Source organism: Notothenia rossii (genome assembly GCF_949606895.1).
Source record: "Notothenia rossii genome assembly, chromosome: 7".
Classification (NCBI taxonomy): domain Eukaryota; kingdom Metazoa; phylum Chordata; class Actinopteri; order Perciformes; family Nototheniidae; genus Notothenia; species Notothenia rossii.
Window position 1 is genome coordinate 82,016,499 of NC_136905.1, and position 20,839 is coordinate 82,037,337.

At 39.9% G+C, this 20,839-nt stretch overlaps 3 protein-coding genes and 1 long non-coding RNA gene across 7 annotated transcripts in view; all 4 read left to right on the forward strand.

Moving 5' to 3' along the window:
* The window catches only part of LOC307046313 (uncharacterized protein), a 42,695-nt gene that overhangs the window by 5,790 nt on the left and 16,066 nt on the right, over positions 1–20,839 (forward strand). For 2 of the 3 annotated variants that reach the window (XR_013810133.1, XR_013810134.1), the window contains exons 1-2: positions 20,074–20,222; positions 20,690–20,743. The exons of the other annotated variant lie outside the window; for it this stretch is intronic. The gene's annotated coding sequence lies outside the window, so the exon portion shown is untranslated. Of the gene's footprint in view, positions 1–20,073; positions 20,223–20,689; positions 20,744–20,839 lie in introns of those variants that run through there. 3 annotated transcript variants of the gene reach the window in all.
* On the forward strand, positions 393–3,140 carry LOC307046308 (nuclear factor 7, ovary-like). The gene is made up of 2 exons (XM_079692704.1): positions 393–530; positions 641–3,140. Exon 2 carries the CDS (start codon positions 939–941, stop codon positions 2,364–2,366), a length of 1,428 nt encoding a protein of 475 aa, XP_079548830.1. The 5' UTR covers positions 393–530; positions 641–938; the 3' UTR covers positions 2,367–3,140.
* Positions 965–15,514, forward strand: LOC307046309 (nuclear factor 7, brain-like). Of its 2 annotated transcripts, none has more exons than XM_079692705.1 (2): positions 965–1,071; positions 12,263–15,514. In XM_079692705.1, the coding sequence occupies exon 2, from the start codon at positions 12,561–12,563 to the stop codon at positions 13,983–13,985; it is 1,425 nt and encodes a 474-aa protein (XP_079548831.1). In that variant the 5' UTR covers positions 965–1,071; positions 12,263–12,560; the 3' UTR covers positions 13,986–15,514. The 2 variants fall into 2 exon arrangements, with proteins under 2 accessions (XP_079548831.1, XP_079548832.1); XM_079692706.1 differs by lacking the exon at positions 965–1,071 and adding an exon at positions 11,794–11,850.
* Positions 4,945–9,915, forward strand: LOC307047572. The gene is made up of 3 exons (XR_013810496.1): positions 4,945–5,339; positions 5,811–5,864; positions 8,598–9,915. It is a non-coding gene; the product is annotated as an uncharacterized lncRNA (long non-coding RNA).

Consider the following 20,839-nt stretch of genomic DNA (forward strand, 5'->3'; position numbering starts at 1 on the left):
TGATGGTAAATAAGCTCTTGTATATTTAAAGTGTATTTATTAATAAATTGTTTTAAGGTTTTTAATGCAGAATTAAAGAGAAACTTTACAGCAGGTAAGAATCTTGTTTTTGTTGACCTTCAGTGAGAAAGTTGATGGATAAGCGGATAGATCATGTGACTTCATTATGATAACTGTCCTCTAAATCCACACAACTGTAGACCGTGAAGGAAGGAGAAAGCACAAGGCCCATTTTAATTTACTAATCATGTTATTATAATTATTGCACTTTAAATTGTTGAAAAAGCTTGACTCTTTATTGTAGTTTTTAAAAAGGACATATTATTCTCATTTCACGTTCATATTTAGATTTTGTGCTTTTACTGTGACATGTGTAAATGCCTTAATGTTCAATAAGTGCTATATCTGTCTCTCACTGCCATAGATTCTCCTTCCATTGGAATGAAGATATAACGAAGTGAGTTTTTGTTTGTGTCTCTGTTGCAACCACAGCTTCTGTTCGAGCTGCCTGCAGAAATTCTGGGAACAAAGTAAGAACACAAACTGTCCACTTCAAACTTTTATATATGAGCATTTTCCTTTTCATCCTACGTTGTTGTTTTTTGAAACGTGTTAAATTGTATGTGTTTTTCTTCAACAGATACCTGGACAAAGTCACTGTCCTGAACTGAATACCAAAGGACATTTCCCTCTGAAAGACATCCTGACTCCATCTGCTGGTGAATAAATGACATGACAGCATTTCCTGATGTTGATAATTCACCCTGTGACGGAGGTGAGAGGAAACGAAAGTGGATTTTGACATTGTTGAACAGCGCTGAGACGCCATCACAGGGTGTGAGAGTTCTGCTCGGAGACACACGTTTGGAGTATATTTGGGGAGAAGTGGAGAGACTGTAAGTTGGTGAGTCCTGCTCTAGAAATAACTCTAATACCAAATGGCTGAGAAAATCGCCCTTGTTGAAAGTTTCCTGAGCTGCCATGTGTGTTCAGAGACTTTCAGAGATCCCGTGTCTCTGGGCTGTAACCACAGCTTCTGTTCGAGCTGCCTGAAGACATTCTGGGAACAAAGTAAGAACAAAAACTGTCCCATTTGTAAAAGAAAGTCCTCCAAAGATATTGGGGTGAACTTTGCACTGAAGGAACTGTCTGACTCCTTTGCTGAGAGACAGAAAGCTGGATCATCTGAGACAGAACAAGGAGAGAAGAAGGTGGAGGTGGTGTGTAGTAAACATCCAGAAGAGCCTAGATTGTTCTGTAAGGATGAAGAGAGAGTTGTGTGTCCTGTCTGTGAGTTTTCTGTCCACCAGAGTAACAAGGTGGTTCCTGTAGACCAAGCAGTCAGTGAGCTGAAGGACCTGCTGACATCTGACTTAGAGTCTCTGCATGACAAGAGGGACAAATACAAAGGAGTGGAGAAAACATATAATGCAGTGATTCAAGTGTCCAAGAAGCAGCTGCTGTCCACAGAGAGGAAGATCAGAGCAGAGTTCATCAAGCTCCATCAGTTCCTGAAAGAGGAAGAGGAGTCCAGACTGGCAGCTCTGAGGGAGGAAGAGGAGCAGAAAGGGAAGACTATCAGCAGAGAGATGAAGAGCATTCAGGAGCACATCTCCTCTCTGTCACACAGTATCTCTGCTGTTGAAGAAGAGCTGCAGAAACACAACGGGCCCTTCCTCAGCAGTTATAAAGCCACTCAGAGCAGAGCCAGAGTCCAGAGCTCACTGTCAGACCCACAGCTGCTCTCAGGAGCGCTGACAGATGTGGCCAAACACCTGGGCAACCTGTCCTTCAGAGTCTGGGAGAAGATGAAGGACCAGGTCCACTTCAGTCCTGTCATTCTGGACCCAAACACTGCACACAGCTGGCTCTCTCTGTCTGATGATCTGACCAGTGTGAGACATGGAGACAAACCTCAGCAGCTTCCTGATAATCCAGAGAGATTCACTAAACATGTTAATGTTCTGGGCTCTGAGGGCTTCAGCTCAGGGAAACACAGCTGGGAGGTGGAGGTGGGAGATCATCCTCACTGGATTATAGGTTTGACTAAAGAGTCAGCTGACAGGAAGGGAAAGGTACCAGGTGCCTCCCCAAAACATGGAATCTGGTGTTTATGGTATGGCGATGGAGAATACTCTAATGGTGCTGGTGAGACTGTCAGAGTGGAGAAGAATCTCCAGAGGATCAGAGTCCAGCTGGACTATGACAGGGGGGAGGTGTCCTTCTACGACCCTGAACACATGACTCACATATACACTCACAGAGACACTTTCACTGAGAAACTCTTCCCATGGTTCAATATTGGAAAAGCTGGTGATGCTAAAACTGCTGATTTCAAAATCTGTCAAAGTGAGATTCCTCTGTGATGCTCAGGAGTGTTGGTTCAGACTTTATTCTGACTTCACTCTCCGTCTACATCTCTTTGGAACAATCAAGACAATAATCAACAGATGATAATGAGATATTCATCTTTGCATGACATTTTCACACATTATAATCAAAGAGTCAGTCAAAAACAAACAAAACAACTTGATTGTTTATTGCTATAGTTTATTTAGCATCATACTTTATTACAGTGTGTTTATAGTTTTAATTTAACTCACTGACACTTTATTAAAATCGGAAAATCATTTTTAAATATATTGAGGCATGATTGATGAATGTTCACATTTTTTATCCAAAAATCTTTAAATGGATTCATTTATTTTCTGTTTTTCTTTGTAATGGATGAAATGAGAATGTTTGATTAAGTTTTGTGTGAATTAGTCAAACATCACGTTATAGCAGGATAAGTTATCAGTTTAACTTTTTTATATTTTTGGGTCTTTTGATGAATTATTTTGAAATATGTTGTTTTACTGCAAGTCATTTAATACATTTATTTTAATTAATTATCTCATTCTTACAATGTGTTTTCGTTAGCCTATGTGACATTTTCAGTCCTATATAGATGGACAATAACATTTATGGTAATTGAAAATATCAATTTCTAATCAACCTAGAGGGAATAACAGCTGTATAATTAATTGCAGTATTTTTGATGCAGCTTCAGATATCTTGTGATTAAATAACCAGCCATTTAATTCAGAAATGTGTCTGAGGTTGATTTATGTTTCTGTAAATAAAGATTTTTGAATTTCTTAATGATCTAATCTCTTCTTATTTGTTGAATTGCATCCCTTCATACATCTGTTTTAACCTTTACATTTATGGACAGCCAAACTCATGAAATCTCTGTTTCCTTGTGTGAAGTCATGTGACGGATGAACCTGCTGTAAACAAAGAAGCTCCCACCCTGATGAAGGAGACTCAGCAGAAAACATGTGAGGGGTAAAGCATGGCATCCTGGAGCTGTGCAACGGGTTTGATTTGATGGAGTTGTTTTGATTCTCTCTTAGAAACTGTCAGGAGTCACATTCACATTATACAACTCCACTGCAGCATTATAACAAATACAAAGTAGCTTCAAAACTAAAAAGAGTGATGCATTATTTATTCACTTTGATAATTTGTCTTCATTTACTTCAAACCCAAATGATCCAGTTGTTGATCAGCTGTGTTATTTAAGGTGTAATAAAACAGCCTCATTGAAGAGGACATACTGAGGGTTTACACACAGATGACTGACTGTCTGAATGATTTGCTCTGTAGGAGAGTCTTCACTCAAGATGTTCTACTTTCACTATAACATGTATTCATTGTGTGACCTACAGTCTTCAAGGAGAACATGTACAAATGTGCAAAATCTGATCCACATCATAATAAGTGATTGCATGGTCACGTTTCACTTCCCGTAAACACCACAAGATGAAGACAAAGTCAAGATGTGTTTAACAGCTGGATCATTTTGAACACTGAACATGTCATTTCTTTCACTTATTCACATGAATATTATTGTTTCATGTACAGGTTGATCAATAGCTATTTTTTTATTTTAATACATATCCTTCACAGAAACACCATCCTGTTCGACAGACATACTGTATGTCCAGGGAACCTAAGAAATGAATCTCTGCTGTGGCTCTCGTTGTGGCTTCACCAGGCACAAAGTGGTCAAACACATTCTTCAGATGCTGCAATGGTCTGTTTGGTGATTGGAGCCAATCAGGGACATGTTTTGTATCTGAGACCTGTAATATATTGATGACCTTTAATATCTTACCTTTAAGGCTAAAATAACTCCTTAGGACTGTCACAACATCAGATGTTCACTACTCGATTAAAAAATAAATGCCAATACCTTTTAAAACATTTGGGGAAATGGAATAGCGCCCTGATCAGAGGGTTGGTGGTTTGATCACATGTCGACGTGTGCTTGGGTGAGATACATAACCCTTAATTGCTGTCACAATATCAGAATTTGTAATGAATTATTATTGTGTCCGAAACAGTTATAAAAAACAATTAATTAGAAACATTTTTGGGCAAATAGATGCAAATAAATAAAAAACTAAAACGCAAGCAGGAGGAAAGAGAGTCTGTAAAACTGTATATGTGTATTTGATATCATTACATCTGACTCATAACTACTGGTATATTAGTGGTGCAGGAATGAATCCTTAACCTGGAAATAAGTCAGCCTTTTATCACTTTCAGGGTTGACTCGTCATGGAAAAATCCCATTGCTTCTTGTGGATGGAGCCGTTAAGATGCTAAGATTTCTGATGATAATTGAAGAGAAGAATACTCAATTGATATTGTACACTGTGATATTTAGAATTAAAAAAAGATGAACCAGTTCAGTGAAAGAGAAGGTTTTAGAAACTGGAGGTGGATGGTTCTTAGTGAATGCTGGATGTAGGAGTCATGAAACGTGTATAGCAATGCGTTTTGTTTTAATATAAGATATTTTTTTGATCACTATTGATTGGTTAGCTTGGGTCACATGGATACGGGCGGCACTCATTATAATCCTGTTCACCTGCGTGAGGTGTGTGTGTGGAAGACAGGGTGACACAGGGCCGTTGTATTTTTTGTTGACCGCAAGTTTAATGATTGCTTTGATTATTATAACAATGTCTATGTCCAAGGAAAATAAGTTGATCATCCCAGATTTCATTAAACTACATTATTTTTCTACAGAGTTTTGATCTCAATATTTGGCGGCCCACATGCAATGCCTTCGCGGACCACAAGAGGGCCCATAGGTTGGGAACCGCTGAGCTAGAGGGAACAGATAACACAAATACAAACAACAGCAAAGATATTTCAAAATAAAACTTGGATTGGAACCTTTGAATTGTGTTACCATGGAAACACCAGTGCATCTTTCAAACCTGACCCCGTGAAGACGTCCATCAACCGGCACGGGTTATTGAAACTACTTCCACACATCAACGGTAAGAAAAACAGCGTTTCTGCAGCTGGGTCGTTTCTATGTGATGTTTACGGGACTTACTGTTTGGCTGGCAGAGGGAGATTTAATTTACTCTTTAAAACTTATTTTGATATTTAATGAAAATACAGTTTATTGTTCTGCATGTCGGATACTGGGACTGAAATGTATGTTTCTCTGCACAAGACTGACTTATTGTCTTCATTTATATTTGTAATATATAGCTTTATCTCATTTTAAAGCTGCATTTATTTATTTTTTAAATGGACAAACTAAAGCACAACAAGATATGTCTCTATTATTTGTCAGATGTGCAAGTGTCTAACTGGATGGACTCCATCTCTCTTTGAGCTTTGTGGTGGTGATTGTTTTGTCAAATGAATGGTCACAAGGTTAACATTTAGAACAACACTAGATATTTATTTTAATTCCTGTAGTTGGCTAATAAGTAATATGGTAATCTCTGTTATTGCAGATGGCTGAACATTAGGTAGATAACACAAGCAGCAGAAAGAGTTCATCAGCAGAGGTAAGTTAAAGGGTTAAATAAGTATTCCTATTTGAATGAAAACAATGACATTCGGTTTAAAGTTTAGCCGTCTAGAGTCCTGTTGATTTAAGTTTTCAGAATTGTTTACATGGTTGCATTTGAGTCTAAACAATGAAGAATTAAAAAAGCATTTGTTATACTGAGTGCATCATAATGTGTATATTGGTTGCTAGGAAACATCTGGCAAAATCAATCAAAAAATGTAAACAGGAAGTCAACAGTAGCAAAGAGTGAGTGCTAAAGCTATAGTAGCATATGCAAGGAGATGTTAACATCTGATCATTCACATTTACTCAGAGGTGGAAGAAGTACTCAGATCTAGTACTTGAGTAAAAGTAGAAGTACTCAGATCTAGTACTTGAGTAAAAGTAGAAGTACTCAGATTTTTTACTTGAGTAACAGTAGAAGTACTCAGATCTTGTACTTGAGTAAAAGTAGAAGTACTCAGATCTTGTACTTGAGTAAAAGTAGAAGTACTCAGATCTTGTACTTGAGTAAAAGTAGAAGTACCAGAGTGTAGGAATACTCTGTTACAGTAAAAGTCCTGCATTCAAAATGTTCCTCAAGTAAAAGTAGAAAAGTATTCTCATCAAAATATAGTTAAAGTAGCGACAATAAAAGTAGTCATTGTGCAGATTGGTCCATTTCAGAATAATAGATATGATATGTTTTATAATGACTGATCATGAAAGTGTTCTCAAAGCTGGTAAAGGTGCAGCTAGTTTGAATGACTTTGTATACTGCAGGGTAGCTTGTGGATTTACTCCAGGTGGAACTAAAGTCTGATTTAACACTTGATTATATTTCACATCATTCATCCAGATCTGTAACTAAAGGTATTAAATACATGTAGTGGAGTAAAAGTACACCATGTACATCTGAACTGTAGTGGAGGAGAAGAACAAAGTAGCATAAAATGGAAATACTCAAGTAAAGTACAAGTACCTCAAAATTGTACATAAGTACAGTACCTGAGTAAATGTACTTTGTACCTCTGAATTGAATGATATAATGTGATCATTTAATTTTCATTATTTTCAAATTCACAGTGTAGATAATTGAATAGCTAGTGATACCTGGATACTATATCTAATTTATAAAACAATGAAACGAGTTTGTGTGCTTCAACCCTTTTAGTTTTTTGTATTTAGCTATACATCACTCTAACCTTATAACAGATAAAGTATGCAATATTCCATCATGATATTGGTTGAAAAAAACACATTTAGATTTTTTCATGTTTTGAATAATATTTAAAAAATGTGTCTGTGAGAGCCAACCCCTTTGTATTTATTTAAAAAATAACAACAAATCAGTCTGAATCAAACAACCAATCCAACCCGGTATCACGGCAACACGTGAACATGTGACGATTTGCCATACTGGGAGACGTGAAGATGTCACGATTTCGTCCCTTCAAACGTGACAGTTGCATGGTATTGTTAACACGGCCCAACCAGTGGAGAAATACCCGGAAATGCCAAGCAAATAGAGAGGTGAAGTCCCTCCCTTTCCGGTGGACCTCCATGGGACCTTATTTCAAAAAAAAATATGTATTTAAGTCAATGGGGAGAGAAACGTTATCTTTCGATCCCGTTTGAATTGTGCCACGAATTACACATATGATGTTTGTCAATTTAAAAGATAATTTTGCAAGTAAAAAAAATAAGTTGAAGTATGGTGTAAATATAGCATATCTACCAATTGGATCAAATATAAAAGTCAGCCGAATTAGTGTTGATACTGCGAGGAGACGTATTGTGTGAAAAGAAGTGTAAGATGTTGTTTAATTGCTGATATATTTATGATCCACGTCACGTTTTCAGTTTTGGCGGCAGTTCTTCCTGTTTGTCTGGAAGTCCTCTCATCAGGGCTCTATAAATAGAGAACTACGGCAGATATGTAATATTTCATGCAGCCGAACCGTGTATTACAATGCCGTTATGTGATGACTTTCAAAGAGAAAAGCAAGCACGCTCGGAATAAAGTATTATTTTATTCTTTTTAAATGTTTTCGGATTTCACATCGCATAAACACCATATCCCAAGGTGCATTGCGGTTAAACCGTCCAATCAGCCAGCTGAGGATCTTGCCTACGTCTGTTTCCGGTATTGTTTATGACGGATGTATTTTGTTATACACACATTCATTCACATTTAAATTTAAATTTACATTAAAGTATTTTGTGAGGCCTTCTAAAATGTTTTAAATATAACTAGGGTTCTAGTTGAAGAGTTTGTAAATTAACACGAACCCAAGCTTTTGCCTGGCAACGCAATCGCACAACGTCACGTCCGTTAATTCCACAACCACACAAATTGATTAACATCGATTTAGTACATTAATGCAGCCTTTGTTTCTGCTAAAAGAGGTGTCGACCAGCTGGGGCAACAAGAACATCGGCAAAATCGAGTGTGATTATTAAAAAATAAATAATTATTATATTATATTATTCAAAACATGAAAAAATCTAAATGTTTTTTTTTTACTATAACAACCGACCGTCGTGGTAGAGCATTTGCTTGGCATTTCCGGGTATTTCTCCACTGGTTGGGCCGTGTTAACAATACCGTGTAACTGTCACGTTTTCATTAAAAACCTTACTTTACTTCTGTCACGTCCATTATTAACTTGCATCAAGACATTCATACTGTATGTGTCCTCTAATACAGTATGTCACTTTCTCTGTTGATTTATTTTTTTGTTTTAAGAGACCTGCAAAAACCCATATAGACTTTATGATGAGGGGGAGAAGAGTATCATCGGAGAACAGCTGCATCAACGTCAGTCTAAAGCCACAATAGGAAAACCACACACCTGTGACCAGTGTGAGAAGAGTTTTATCCAGTCAAGCTGTTTGACGATTCACAAGCGAACCCACACCAGAGAAAAACCTTACTCCTGTGACCAGTGTGAGAACAATTTCAGGGACTCAGACTCATTGAAGCTCCACCAGATAATCTGTTGGATGCTGCTGTTTTGAGCATTGAAATATATATATCCTGTCCTTTTTAAATGTCTATGCTTAAGTTTGTATTGGTGTTGCTATCTGCTTTGTGTGGCGTGGGTCTACAAGCAAGTCAGTGAGTTAATTGGGTGGTATCAGAGAGTTACAAGGGTCTGTAAATGCAATGAAAACAATTGGCCACAGCAAATCATTGATATTAAACATGTCATTTTTACTTTTGAATACTTCAGTACAAAGGATGTATTGAATAATTTAAGTGATATATGTGTACACATATACATCATTAGTCAAAACAGGGCTACATTTCACTGAATTATAAAAGGTGGTCACTTCTTGGTGAGCCGAGCCAAATGATCCGGCTCACTAAAAAGAGCCGGAATTCCCATCACTAAGAGAGATCAAACTTGAATGCAGATGATAATAAATGATATTGTTAGGCAGCACATGAAATGAAGCATTGTGCAGAATATGACACAGGGCAGCACAGCACTGCAACAGCAGCAAACAGATACATAATATGTCGCCCCCCCCCAGATAGACAGATTTACTCATAAGTAACAAGAAAGAAGAACTCTATGATTGAATAGAAGTCTTAAGGAAGTGTTTGCAGAAACATCAGCAGCACTATCTCTTTAAACCCAGCGAGCCAGTTAAAGAGAATCTGGATTGTATTTTATCGACCGAAGGAACATAAATGATCAGTGATCAAGTTGTTACCAAATTAAATGAGTCAAGGTACGATCCCCTTGTTACTAAATCAAGCTCACCAGGCCTCCCTGAAAGGCCTTTCCTCTCCCACCACAGGTTTATTAAATTGAAACAGGCTCGTTGGAAATATAAGTGTCCCCTGATCCATGTCAGTGCTGGCAAAGTGAAGATGAAGGTTTTTCAAATTCATCTTCACAATTTATTTAAAGCAATGTTTATGTACGACCTCCGAATGCAGGAGGGGGAAAAAGGCAAAAGAAAACATTACCTTGACGTGCGGTTAAACCATTGACCAGGAGTGCTTTAGATATGTCCTGAAATGCAATATTTAATATTCTCTCTGCTGCCATTGTATATGTGTAACAGTAAACGGTACAACATAGTCAATGTTCATGATATACAAAATGTGTTTTATTAAATGAGACGTGTAAATACTGAGGGAAAACCTCAGATAAAGGTAATCAGGTCAATCTAAACACGTACTTATTATACACACACACACACACACACACACACACACACACAGACACACACACACACACACACACACACACACACACACACACACACACACACACACACACACACACACACACACACACACACACACACACACACACACACACACACACTCTGCAGCTGATCAGGTTCGTTGAGCTTCTTTTGAAGACAAATCCTCTGGGATTGTTTGTCTCTCTGCCTGTGCTGCAGTGCCAACTTTAAGATGTTGGCCTTTGCAGACCATTGACATGCACACACACACACACACACACACACACACACACACACACACACACACACACACACACCACACAGGGGCCGTTTCTCAATCGCGAGGATGCTTGCTTGGTAGCACATGTCTTCCAAGTCACTTGCTTCAGAAGCTAGGCAAGAATCCTTCCTGGCATTCGGAAAACGAAGAGTGGAACAGGCTAGCAAGTGTGCTGGTGGGAGTCATATGAGAGGCCCCGCCATACATTTTCCGCCGCAGATTTGGGGGAATTGGTCCGTGGGCAAAGCATTGTGGGGATTTTAAGGACGCGAAGTCTACCCATGTGCAGCCTCGAAATTTCCCCCAAACCAAGGACGCGGCCTCGGTGGAATTCCAAGTATGCTGGAGATTGGAACAGTCCTTCGGCGGCACTCGATGAAGTAGCATCCTTGAAATATTGGCTTGGAACCCAGTTTCCTCGCGATTGAGAAACGGCCAGTCTCTGTTCACACCTTCCTCTCAGTGAAGACGCTTTGCGTGTGTGTTCAGTTCCTGGGGGAGAGTTTGAGTAAAGTGTTACAGGGAACGAGAGCTCTGTTTAGGGTCAAATGCAGAACTAGGCAAGTCTGTCTGGTTCTGCAGTGTAATCGTGCACGTTCTAACCTGCACATGCACATAATAGATGAAGATATCAGATCTTTTTTTAAAGGGAAGGAAGCACAATCAAAAAATACTGTAACAGCAAATGTCATGTATGCTGAGTAAAAATGTCGACGTTTAAGCAAGAAATAGAACTTAAATATAAAAAATAAAAGTACTATCTAAATTGTTTACTTTCAAATCATCAATACACATTTATATGCTATACACTGACCATAAATATGACATATACATCTCAAACGAATGAAAGCAGTCATATAAGATGCCCTGTAGTAAAAAAACAACAATACATAACAGGTAAATACCTCAATCCTTCAAATGTGCACTTAAGTGCAGTTCCTCCACTGTAACTACATCATGTGTCATGTTGGGTAGTATATGAAGACTGATGGTAAATAAACTCTTGTATATTTAAAGTGTATTTATTAATAAATTGTTTTAAGGTTTTTAATGCAGATTTAAAGAGAAACTTTACAGCAGGTAAGAATCTTATTTTTGTTGACCTTCAGTGAAAAAGTTGATGGATAAGCGGATAAATCATGTGACTTCATTATGATAACTGTCCTCTAAATCCACACAACTATAGACCGTGAAGGAAGGAGAAAGCACAAGGCCCATTTTAATTTACTAATCATGTTATTATAATTATTTCACTTTAAGTTGTTGAAAAAGCTTGACTCTTTATTGTAATTTTTAAAAAGGACATATTATTCTCATTTCACGTTCATATTTGGATTTTGTGCTTTTACTGTGACATGTGTAAATGCCTTAATGTTCAATAAGTGCTATATCTGTCTCACACTGCCATAGATTCTCCTTCCATTGGAATGAAGATATACTGAAGTGAGTTTTTGTTTGTGTCTCTGCTGCAACCACAGCTTCTGTTCGAGCTGCCTGCAGAAATTCTGGGAACAAAGTAACAACACAAACTGTCCATGTGAGCCTCTCCGCTCACACAGGGTTCAAATCGGGACGGAAAGAGCTGGTTGGTGGAACACAGGCGTTTATTAACTCCAAACAATAATATGCGCGGGTCTCAAACGTTGCCCGGGTGGGAAACTTCACAGGTCCTTTGGCGACCTTCCAGGATCCCGCCTACTGCATAACAGAACCAGGTTACGACATACTTTTCTTCCCGCACTGATTACCTGATTCCGATCAGCTGTCTGACCTCCGGCCGAGCCACTCCCTTCACTCCAGCAGCCAGCGCCCAAACCACACCCCGCTGCCACAGTCAACTTCAAACTTTTATATATGAGCATTTTCCTTTTCATCCTACGTTGTTGTTTTTTGAAACGTGTTAAATTGTATGTGTTTTTCTTCAACAGATACCTGGACAAAGTCACTGTCCTGAACTGAATACCAAAGGACATTTCCCTCTGAAAGACATCCTGACTCCATCTGCTGGTGAATAAATGACATGACAGCATTTCCTGATGTTGATAATTCACCCTGTGACGGAGGTGAGAGGAAACGAAAGTGGATTTTGACATTGTTGAACAGCGCTGAGACGCCATCACAGGGTGTGAGAGTTCTGCTCGGAGACACACGTTTGGAGTATATTTGGGGAAAAGTGGAGAGACTGTAAGTTGGTGAGTCCTGCTCTAGAAATAACTTTAATACCAAATGGCTGAGAAAATCGCTCTTGTTGAAAGTTTCCTGAGCTGCCATGTGTGTTCAGAGACTTTCAGAGATCCTGTGTCTCTGGGCTGTAACCACAGCTTCTGTTCGAGCTGCCTGCAGACATTCTGGGAACAAAGTAAGAAGAAAAACTGTCCTATTCGTAAAAGAAAGTCCTCCAAAGATCCTGTGGGGAACTTTGCACTGAAGGAGCTGTCTGACTCCTTTGCTGAGAGACAGAAAGCTGGATCATCTGAGACAGAACAAGGAGAGAAGAAGGTGGAGGTGGTGTGTAGTAAACATCCAGAAGAGCCTAGATTGTTCTGTATGGATGAAGAGAGAGTTGTGTGTCCTGTCTGTGAGTTTTCTCTCCACCAGAGTCACAAGGTGGTTCCTGTAGAACAAGCAGTCAGTGAGCTGAAGGACCTGCTGAAATCTGACTTAGAGTCTCTGCAGGACAAGAGGGACAAATACAAAGGAGTGGAGAAAACATATAATGAAGTGATTCAAGTGTCCGAGAAGCAGCTGCTGTCCACAGAGAGGCAGATCAGAGCAGAGTTCATCAAGCTCCATCAGTTCCTGAAAGAGGAAGAGGAGTCCAGACTGTCAGCTCTGAGGGAGGAAGAGGAGCAGAAAGGGAAGACTATCAGCAGAGAGATGAAGAGCATTCAGGAGCACATCTCCTCTCTGTCACACAGTATCTCTGCTGTTGAAGAAGAGCTGCAGAAACACAACGTGCCCTTCCTCAGCAGTTATAAAGCCACTCAGAGCAGAGCCAGAGTCCAGAGCTCACTGTCAGACCCACAGCTGCTCTCAGGAGCGCTGACAGATGTGGCCAAACACCTGGGCAACCTGTCCTTCAGAGTCTGGGAGAAGATGAAGGACCAGGTCCACTTCAGTCCTGTCAATCTGGACCCAAACACTGCAAACGGCTGGCTCTATCTGTCTGATGATCTGACCAGTGTGAGACATGGAGACAAAGATCAGCAGCTTCCTGATAATCCAGAGAGATGCACTAACAGTGTTACTGTTCTGGGCTCTGAGGGCTTCAGCTCAGGGAAACACAGCTGGGAGGTGGAGGTGGGAGATCATCCTGACTGGATTATAGGTTTGGCTAAAGAGTCAGTTGACAGGAAGGGAGATACAGGTATCTCACCAGAATATGGAATCTGGTGTTTATGGCATGGCGATGGAGAATACACTAATGGTGCTGGTGAGACTGTCAGAGTGGAGAAGAATCTCCAGAGGATCAGAGTCCAGCTGGACTATGACAGGGGGGAGGTGTCCTTCTCCGACCCTGAACACATGACTCACATCTGCACTCTCAGAGACACTTTCACTGAGAAACTCTTCCCATGGTTCAGTATTGGAGAAGCTGGTGATGCTAAAACTGCTGATATCAAAATCTGTCAAAGTGAGATTCCTCTGTGATGCTCAGGAGTGTTGGTTCAGACTTTATTCTGACTTCATTCTCCGTCTACATCTCTTTGGAACAATTAAGATAATAATCAACAGATGATAATGAGATATTAATCTTTGCATGACATTTTTACACATTATAATCAAAGAGTCAGTCAAAAACAAACAAAACAACTTGATTGATTATTGCTATTGTTTATTTTGCATCATTCTTTATTGCAGTGTGTTTATAGTTTTAATTTAACTCACTGACACTTTATTAAAATCGGAAAATCATTAAAAAATATATTGATGAATATCCCCATTTTTAATCCAAAAATCTTTAAATGGATGAATTTATTTTCTGTTATGATACGTTCACACCGGACGCGATGCGAATATTCGCTTCGCTCTAAACGCTCCTATCACATCACTCTAGTCGCTCGAGTTTCACCGCGGCTGCCAGCTGTGTTTACTCGCATCATTCAACAAGACGCGCTGGCTCGGGAGTTACAACCACAACAAAATGAACATATTTTACCGTGATTCAATTGTAATACACGTTTCTAAATGATGGCGACGTAACAACATACTGATACCGGTTAGTAAAAACCATGAATTAATGCTTGACAAGTCTGCAGACAAGACGGCAGGCGAAAAACCTTTTTAAATGCTTGTTTTCTGGTCGACCAGGCAAAGCTAACGTATATGCTCACTCCACACTGCCAACAGCTAATGGCTGATGTTTTCTGGTTGAACGTCAGTGACGGCAGGCTGAGATCCTCACCGCTGATTGGCTTCCGCGAGAACGCATCACGTGAATTTGACGCTCGAGTTGAAAAAATTGAACTCTCGCGTTTGAAGCGGCCCCCTTCAATCGCCTCAATCGCGTGATTCGCGCCGCGTCCACCGCTTCATGCGCCTCGTCGGAGCGAATTCGCGTCTGATCGTGTCTCTGCATTGACTTTACATGTAATCGCGCCGCCCCCAAACGTCGCATCGCGTCCGGTGTGAACGCAGCATTATTCTTTGTAATGGATGAAATGAGAATGTTTAATTAAGTTTTGTGTGAATTCTTGAAGAAATGTAAGAAGTTTGTATATCGTGCTGAAACTTCATGAAATCAACCAAACTAACAAATCAGAGCTGTCAGTTCTCCTTTTATCAACATCTAGTTTCTAGTCAAACATCACGTTATGGCAGGATAAGTTATCAGTTTAACTTTTGTATATTGTTGGGTCTTTTGATGAATTATGTTTATATATGTTGTTTTACTGCAAGTCATTTAATACATTTATTTGAATTAATTATTTCATTCTTACCATGTTTTTTCGTTAGCCTATGTGACTTTTTCAGTCCTATATAGATGGACAATAACATTTATGGTAATTGAAAATATAAATTTCTAATCAACCTAGAGGGAATAACAGCTGTTTAATTAAGTGTAGTATTTTTGATGCTGCTTCAGATATCTTGTGATTAAATAACCAGCAGTTTAATTCAGAAATGTGTCTGAGGTTGATTTCTGTTTCTGTAAATACATATTTTGAATTTCTTAATGATCTAATCTCTTCTTATTTGTTGAATTGCATCCCTTCATACATCTGTTTTAACCTTTACATTTATTAATGCCAAACTCATGAAATCCCTGTTTCCTTGTGTGAAGTCATGTGACGGATGAACCTGCTGTAAACAAAGAAGCTCCCACCCTGATGAAGGAGACTCAGCAGAAAACATGTGAGGGGTAAAGCATGGCATACTGGAGCTGTGCAACGGGTTTGATTTGATGGAGTGGTTTTGATTCTCTCTTAGAAACTGTCAGGAGTCACATTCACATTATACAACTCCACTGCAGCATCATAACAAATACAAAGTAGCTTCAAAACTAAAAATAGTAATGCATTATTTATTCACTTTGATCATTTGTCTTCATTTACTTCAAACCCAAATGATCCAGTTGTTGATCAGCTGTGTTATTTAAGGTGTAATAAAACAGCCTCATTGAAGAGGACATACTGAGGGTTTACACACAGATGACTGACTGTCTGAATGATTTGCTCTGTAGGAGAGTCTTCACTCAAGATGTTCTACTTTCACTATAACATGTATTCATTGTGTGACCTACAGTCTTCAAGGAGAACATGTACAAATGTGCAAAATCTGATCCACATCATAATATGTGATTGCATGGTCACGTTTCACTTCCCGTAAACACCACAAGATGAAGACAAAGTCAAGATGTGTTTAACAGCTGGATCATTTTGAACACTGAACATGTCATTTCTTTCACTTATTCACATGAATATTATTGTTTCATGCACAGGTTGATCAATAGCTATCTTTATTTTTAATACATATCCTTCACAGAAACACCATCCTGTTTGACAGACATACTGTATGTCCAGGGAACCTAAGAAATGAATCTCTGCTGTGGCTCTCGTTGTGGCTTCATCAGGCACAAAGTGGTCAAACACATTCTTCAGATGCTGCAATGGTCTGTTTGGTGATTGGAGCCAATCAGGGACATGTTTTGTATCTGAGACCTGTAATATATTGATGACCTTTAATATCTTACCTTTAAAGCTAAAATAACTCCTAGGACTGTCACAACATCAGATGTTCACTACTCGATTACAAAATAAATGCCAATACCTTTAAAAACATTTGGGGGAAATGGGATAGCGCCCTTATCTACCAATCAGAGGGTTGGTGGTTTGATCACATGTCGACGTGTGCTTGGGTGAGATACATAACCCTTAATTGCCACGGTATTGAAGTGTATGCAAGTCAATTAATGTTGTAAACGGTCCTTAATCTGCTTCCTTAAAGGTTTAAAAAACAAAAAATCAGCGCTGTCATAATATCAGAATTTGTAATGAATTATTATTGTGTCCGAAATAGTTATAAAAAACAATTAATTAGAAACATTTTTGGGCAAATAGACGCAAATAAATAAAAAACTAAAACGCAAGCAGGAGGAAAGAGAGTCTGTATAACTTTATATGTGTATTTGATATCATACATCTGACTCATAACTACTGCTATATTAGTGGTGCAGGAATGAGTCCTTAACCTGGAAATAAGTCAGCCTTTTATCACTTTCAGGGTTGACTTGTCATGGAAAGATCCCATTGCTTCTTGTGGATGGAGCCGTTAAGATGCTAAGATTTCTGATGATAATTGAAGAGAAGAATACTCAATTGATATTGTACACTGTGATATTTAGAATTAAAAAAAGATGAACCAGTTCAGTGAAAGAGAAGGTTTTAGAAACTGGAGGTTGATGGTTCTTAGTGAATGCTGGATGTAAGAGTCATGAAACGTGTATAGCAATGCGTTTTGTTTTAATATAAGATATTTTTTTATTTTTTTTCGTGGAACGACGGATCAGCTTTTTACTCTCGCAAGGATCCTGGAGGGGGCCTGGGAGTATGCTTATCCAGTCTACATGTGTTTTGTATACTTGGAGAAGGCATATGACCGGGTTCCCAGGGAGTCACTGTGGGAGGTGCTGCGGGAGTATGGGGTGAGGGGGTCTCTACTCAGGGCCATCCAATCTCTGTACTCCCAAAGCGAGAGCTGTGTCCGGGTCCTCGGCAGTAAGTCGGACCCATTTCAGGTGAGGGTTGGCCTCCGCCAGGGCTGCGCTTTGTCACCAATCCTGTTTGTAATATAAATGGATCGGATTTCGAGGCGTAGTCGTGGGGGAGGGGGTCTGCAGTTCGGTGGACTAAGGATTGCACCACTGCTTTTTGCAGATGATGTGGTTCTGATGGCTTCATCGGTCTGCGACCTTCAGCACTCACTGGATCGGTTCGCAACCGAGTGTGAAGCGGCTGGGATGAGGATCAGCACCTCCAAATCTGAGGCCATGGTTCTCAGCAGGAAACCGATGGACTGTCCACTCCAAGTAGGGAATGAGTCCTTACCCCAAGTGAAGGAGTTCAAGTATCTCGGGGTCTTGTTCTCGAGTGAGGGAACAATGGAGCGTGAGATGGGTCGGAGAATCGGAGCAGCGGGAGCGGTACTGCAGTCTCTTTACCGCACCGTTGTGACGAAAAGGGAGCTGAGCCAGAAGGCAAAGCTCTCTGTCCACCGGGCCATTTCCGTTCCTACCCTCACCTATGGTCATGAAGGATGGGTCATGACCGAAAGAACGAGATCGCGGGTACAAGCGGCCGAGATGGGTTTTCTCCGCAGGGTGGCTGGTGTCTCCCTTAGGGATAAGGTGAGAAGTTCGGTCATCCGGGAGGGACTCGGAGTTGAACCGCTCCTCCTTCGCGTCGAAAGGAGCCAGTTGAGGTGGTTCGGGCACCTAGTTAGGATGCCACCTGGGCGCCTCCCTAGGGAGGTGTTCCAGGCACGTCCAGCTGGGAAGAGACCAAGGGGTAGACCTAGAACCAGATGGAGGGATTATATCTCTTCTCTGGCCTGGGAGCGCCTTGGGATCCCCCAGTCAGAGCTGGTTGATGTGGCCAGGGAAAAGAAAGTTTGGGGCTCTCTGCTGGAACTGCTACCTCCGCGACCCGACCACGGATAAGCGGGAGAAGATGGATGGATGGATGGATATTTTTTTGATCACTATTGATTGGTTAGCTTGGGTCACATGGATACGGGCGGCACTCATTATAATCCTGTTCACCTGCTTGAGGTGTGTGTGTGGAAGAGAGGGTGACACAGGGCCGTTGTATTTTTTGTTGACCGCAAGTTTAATGATTGCTTTGATTATTATAACAATGTCTATGTCCAAGGAAAACAAGTTGATCATCCCAGATTTCATTAAACTACATTATTTTTCAACAGAGTTTTGATCTCAATATTTGGCGGCCAACATGCAATGCCTTCGCGGACCACAAGGGGGCCGCGGCCCATAGGTTGGGAACCGCTGAGCTAGAGGGAGCAGATAACACAAATAGACAAGTTTACGCGCCAAACCACGGGTAGCGCCATAACCCTACACAAATGCACTTCATTTCCGCCGGAAGTCTTTTGCACAGCGTCTGTCGGTGTAAACCGGTGTAAACAGTCAGACGGGCACTGGTGTAAACACAGCGATTTCGATGCTAACAGTGATGCTAGCTTGGGAACACGATTCTACTTCTTTGACTGGAGATGGCGTTACTCTCCCCCACTCGAATTCAGTGCAAAACTGGGAGGATAACATGACGACGTGGCCCAGCATAACGTACAGCAAAATTTGCTCCTACTTCGTTCAATCCATGGCAATAGATGGAAAAGCAATGGACAGTCTGAAGGCATATCATAAGGCTGCGCACATTCTACTTTGCCCACATGCTCCCGAAAATTGTTGACGATTTTGTTGAGGGAAGGTTACAGTTCTGCAGTAAATATCTCAGCATTTTAAAACCAAAATAAACTGCCTTATTTAGGTCATGCCCACAGGAGCCAACAGTTGTCTGTTGTTTACATAATGCACAATTTACATGATCTCTTTATGCTGTGCAATATATCATATGTGCCTGTACTGTTTGAGTGAAAATAAAGTTTGATGTAATTTAATTTCATTATTGCACTGTTATTGCATTATTGCATTTCATATGTTCCTTAGAGTGCTACAATTTCTTTTAACACAGTTCATCATTCATATTAAGCTCATACTGTACATAAATAACACTGAATGAATTAATTGTTGAGAGGAAACTAAAGAAATGGCTTCAACAAGAAAGATCACATGTTTAATCCTAACAGGTATTACAAATTAAAATATAAAAGCAGCCCACACAATTACATCACTATGAAAATATTCATATATAATATTAAAAAATACAATGCATGCAGTATTTGTTGTGTTTATCTGTATTTAATGAACAACATGGCTGGGTGCTGGGTGCTGGTTTGTGGTCGTAGCACTCTCTATCTAACCACTCGTTCAGGTGCTTTCTCGAGTGATTGCAACCAACTACCGCACACGTAGTTCCCGAACCACTTTTCTTCATGTTGTAATTGTTATATCCTCTTTGTCTCTGCGATATCAGTGCTTTGTCGGCACAACGGAGCTAGCTAGCAAAACAAACCCAGTCCGCCAAAACGGAAGTGCATTGCATCGAAGGGAGGAGTTCAGGATGTAGAGCGGAAACGGCTCAATAACTTGTGTATACAAACAACAGCAAAGATATTTCAAAATAAAACTTGGATTGGAACCTTTGAATTGTGTTACCATGGAAACACCAGTGCATCTTTCAAACCTGACCCCCGTGAAGACGTCCATCAACCGGCACGAGTTATTGAAACTACTTCCACACATCAACGGTAAGAAAAACAGCGTTTCTGCAGCTGGGTCGTTTCTATGTGATGTTTACGGGAGCTACTGTTTGGCTGGCAGAGGGAGATTTAATTTACTCTTTAAAACTTATTTTGATATTTAATGAAAATACAGTTTATAGTTCTGCATGTCGGATACTGGGACTGAAATGTATGTTTCTCTGCACAAGACTGACTTATTGTCTTCATTTATATTTGTAATAGCTTTACCTCATTTTAAAGCTGCATTTATTTATTTTTTAAATGGACAAACTAAAGCACAACAAGATATGTCTCTATTATTTGTCAGATGTGCAAGTGTCTAACTGGATGGACTCCATCTCTCTTTGAGCTTTGTGGTGGTGATTGTTTTGTCAAATGAATGGTCACAAGGTTAATATTTAGAACAACACTAGATATTTATTTTAATTTCTGTAGTTGGCTAATAAGTAATATGTTAATCTCTGTTATTGCAGATGGCTGAACATTAGGTAGATAACACAAGCAGCAGAAAGAGTTCATCAGCAGAGGTAAGTTAAAGGGTTAAATAAGTATTCCTATTTGAGTGAAAACAATGACATTCTGTTTAAAGTTTAGCCGTCTAGAGTCCTGTTGATTTAAGTTTT

What these genes read in the sequence shown, in the direction of transcription:
- LOC307046308 (XM_079692704.1), top strand. Translation starts at nt 939, where the DNA reads ATGGCTGAGAAAATCGCCCTTGTTGAAAGTTTCCTGAGCTGCCATGTG.
- LOC307046309 (XM_079692705.1), top strand. Translation starts at nt 12,561, where the DNA reads ATGGCTGAGAAAATCGCTCTTGTTGAAAGTTTCCTGAGCTGCCATGTG.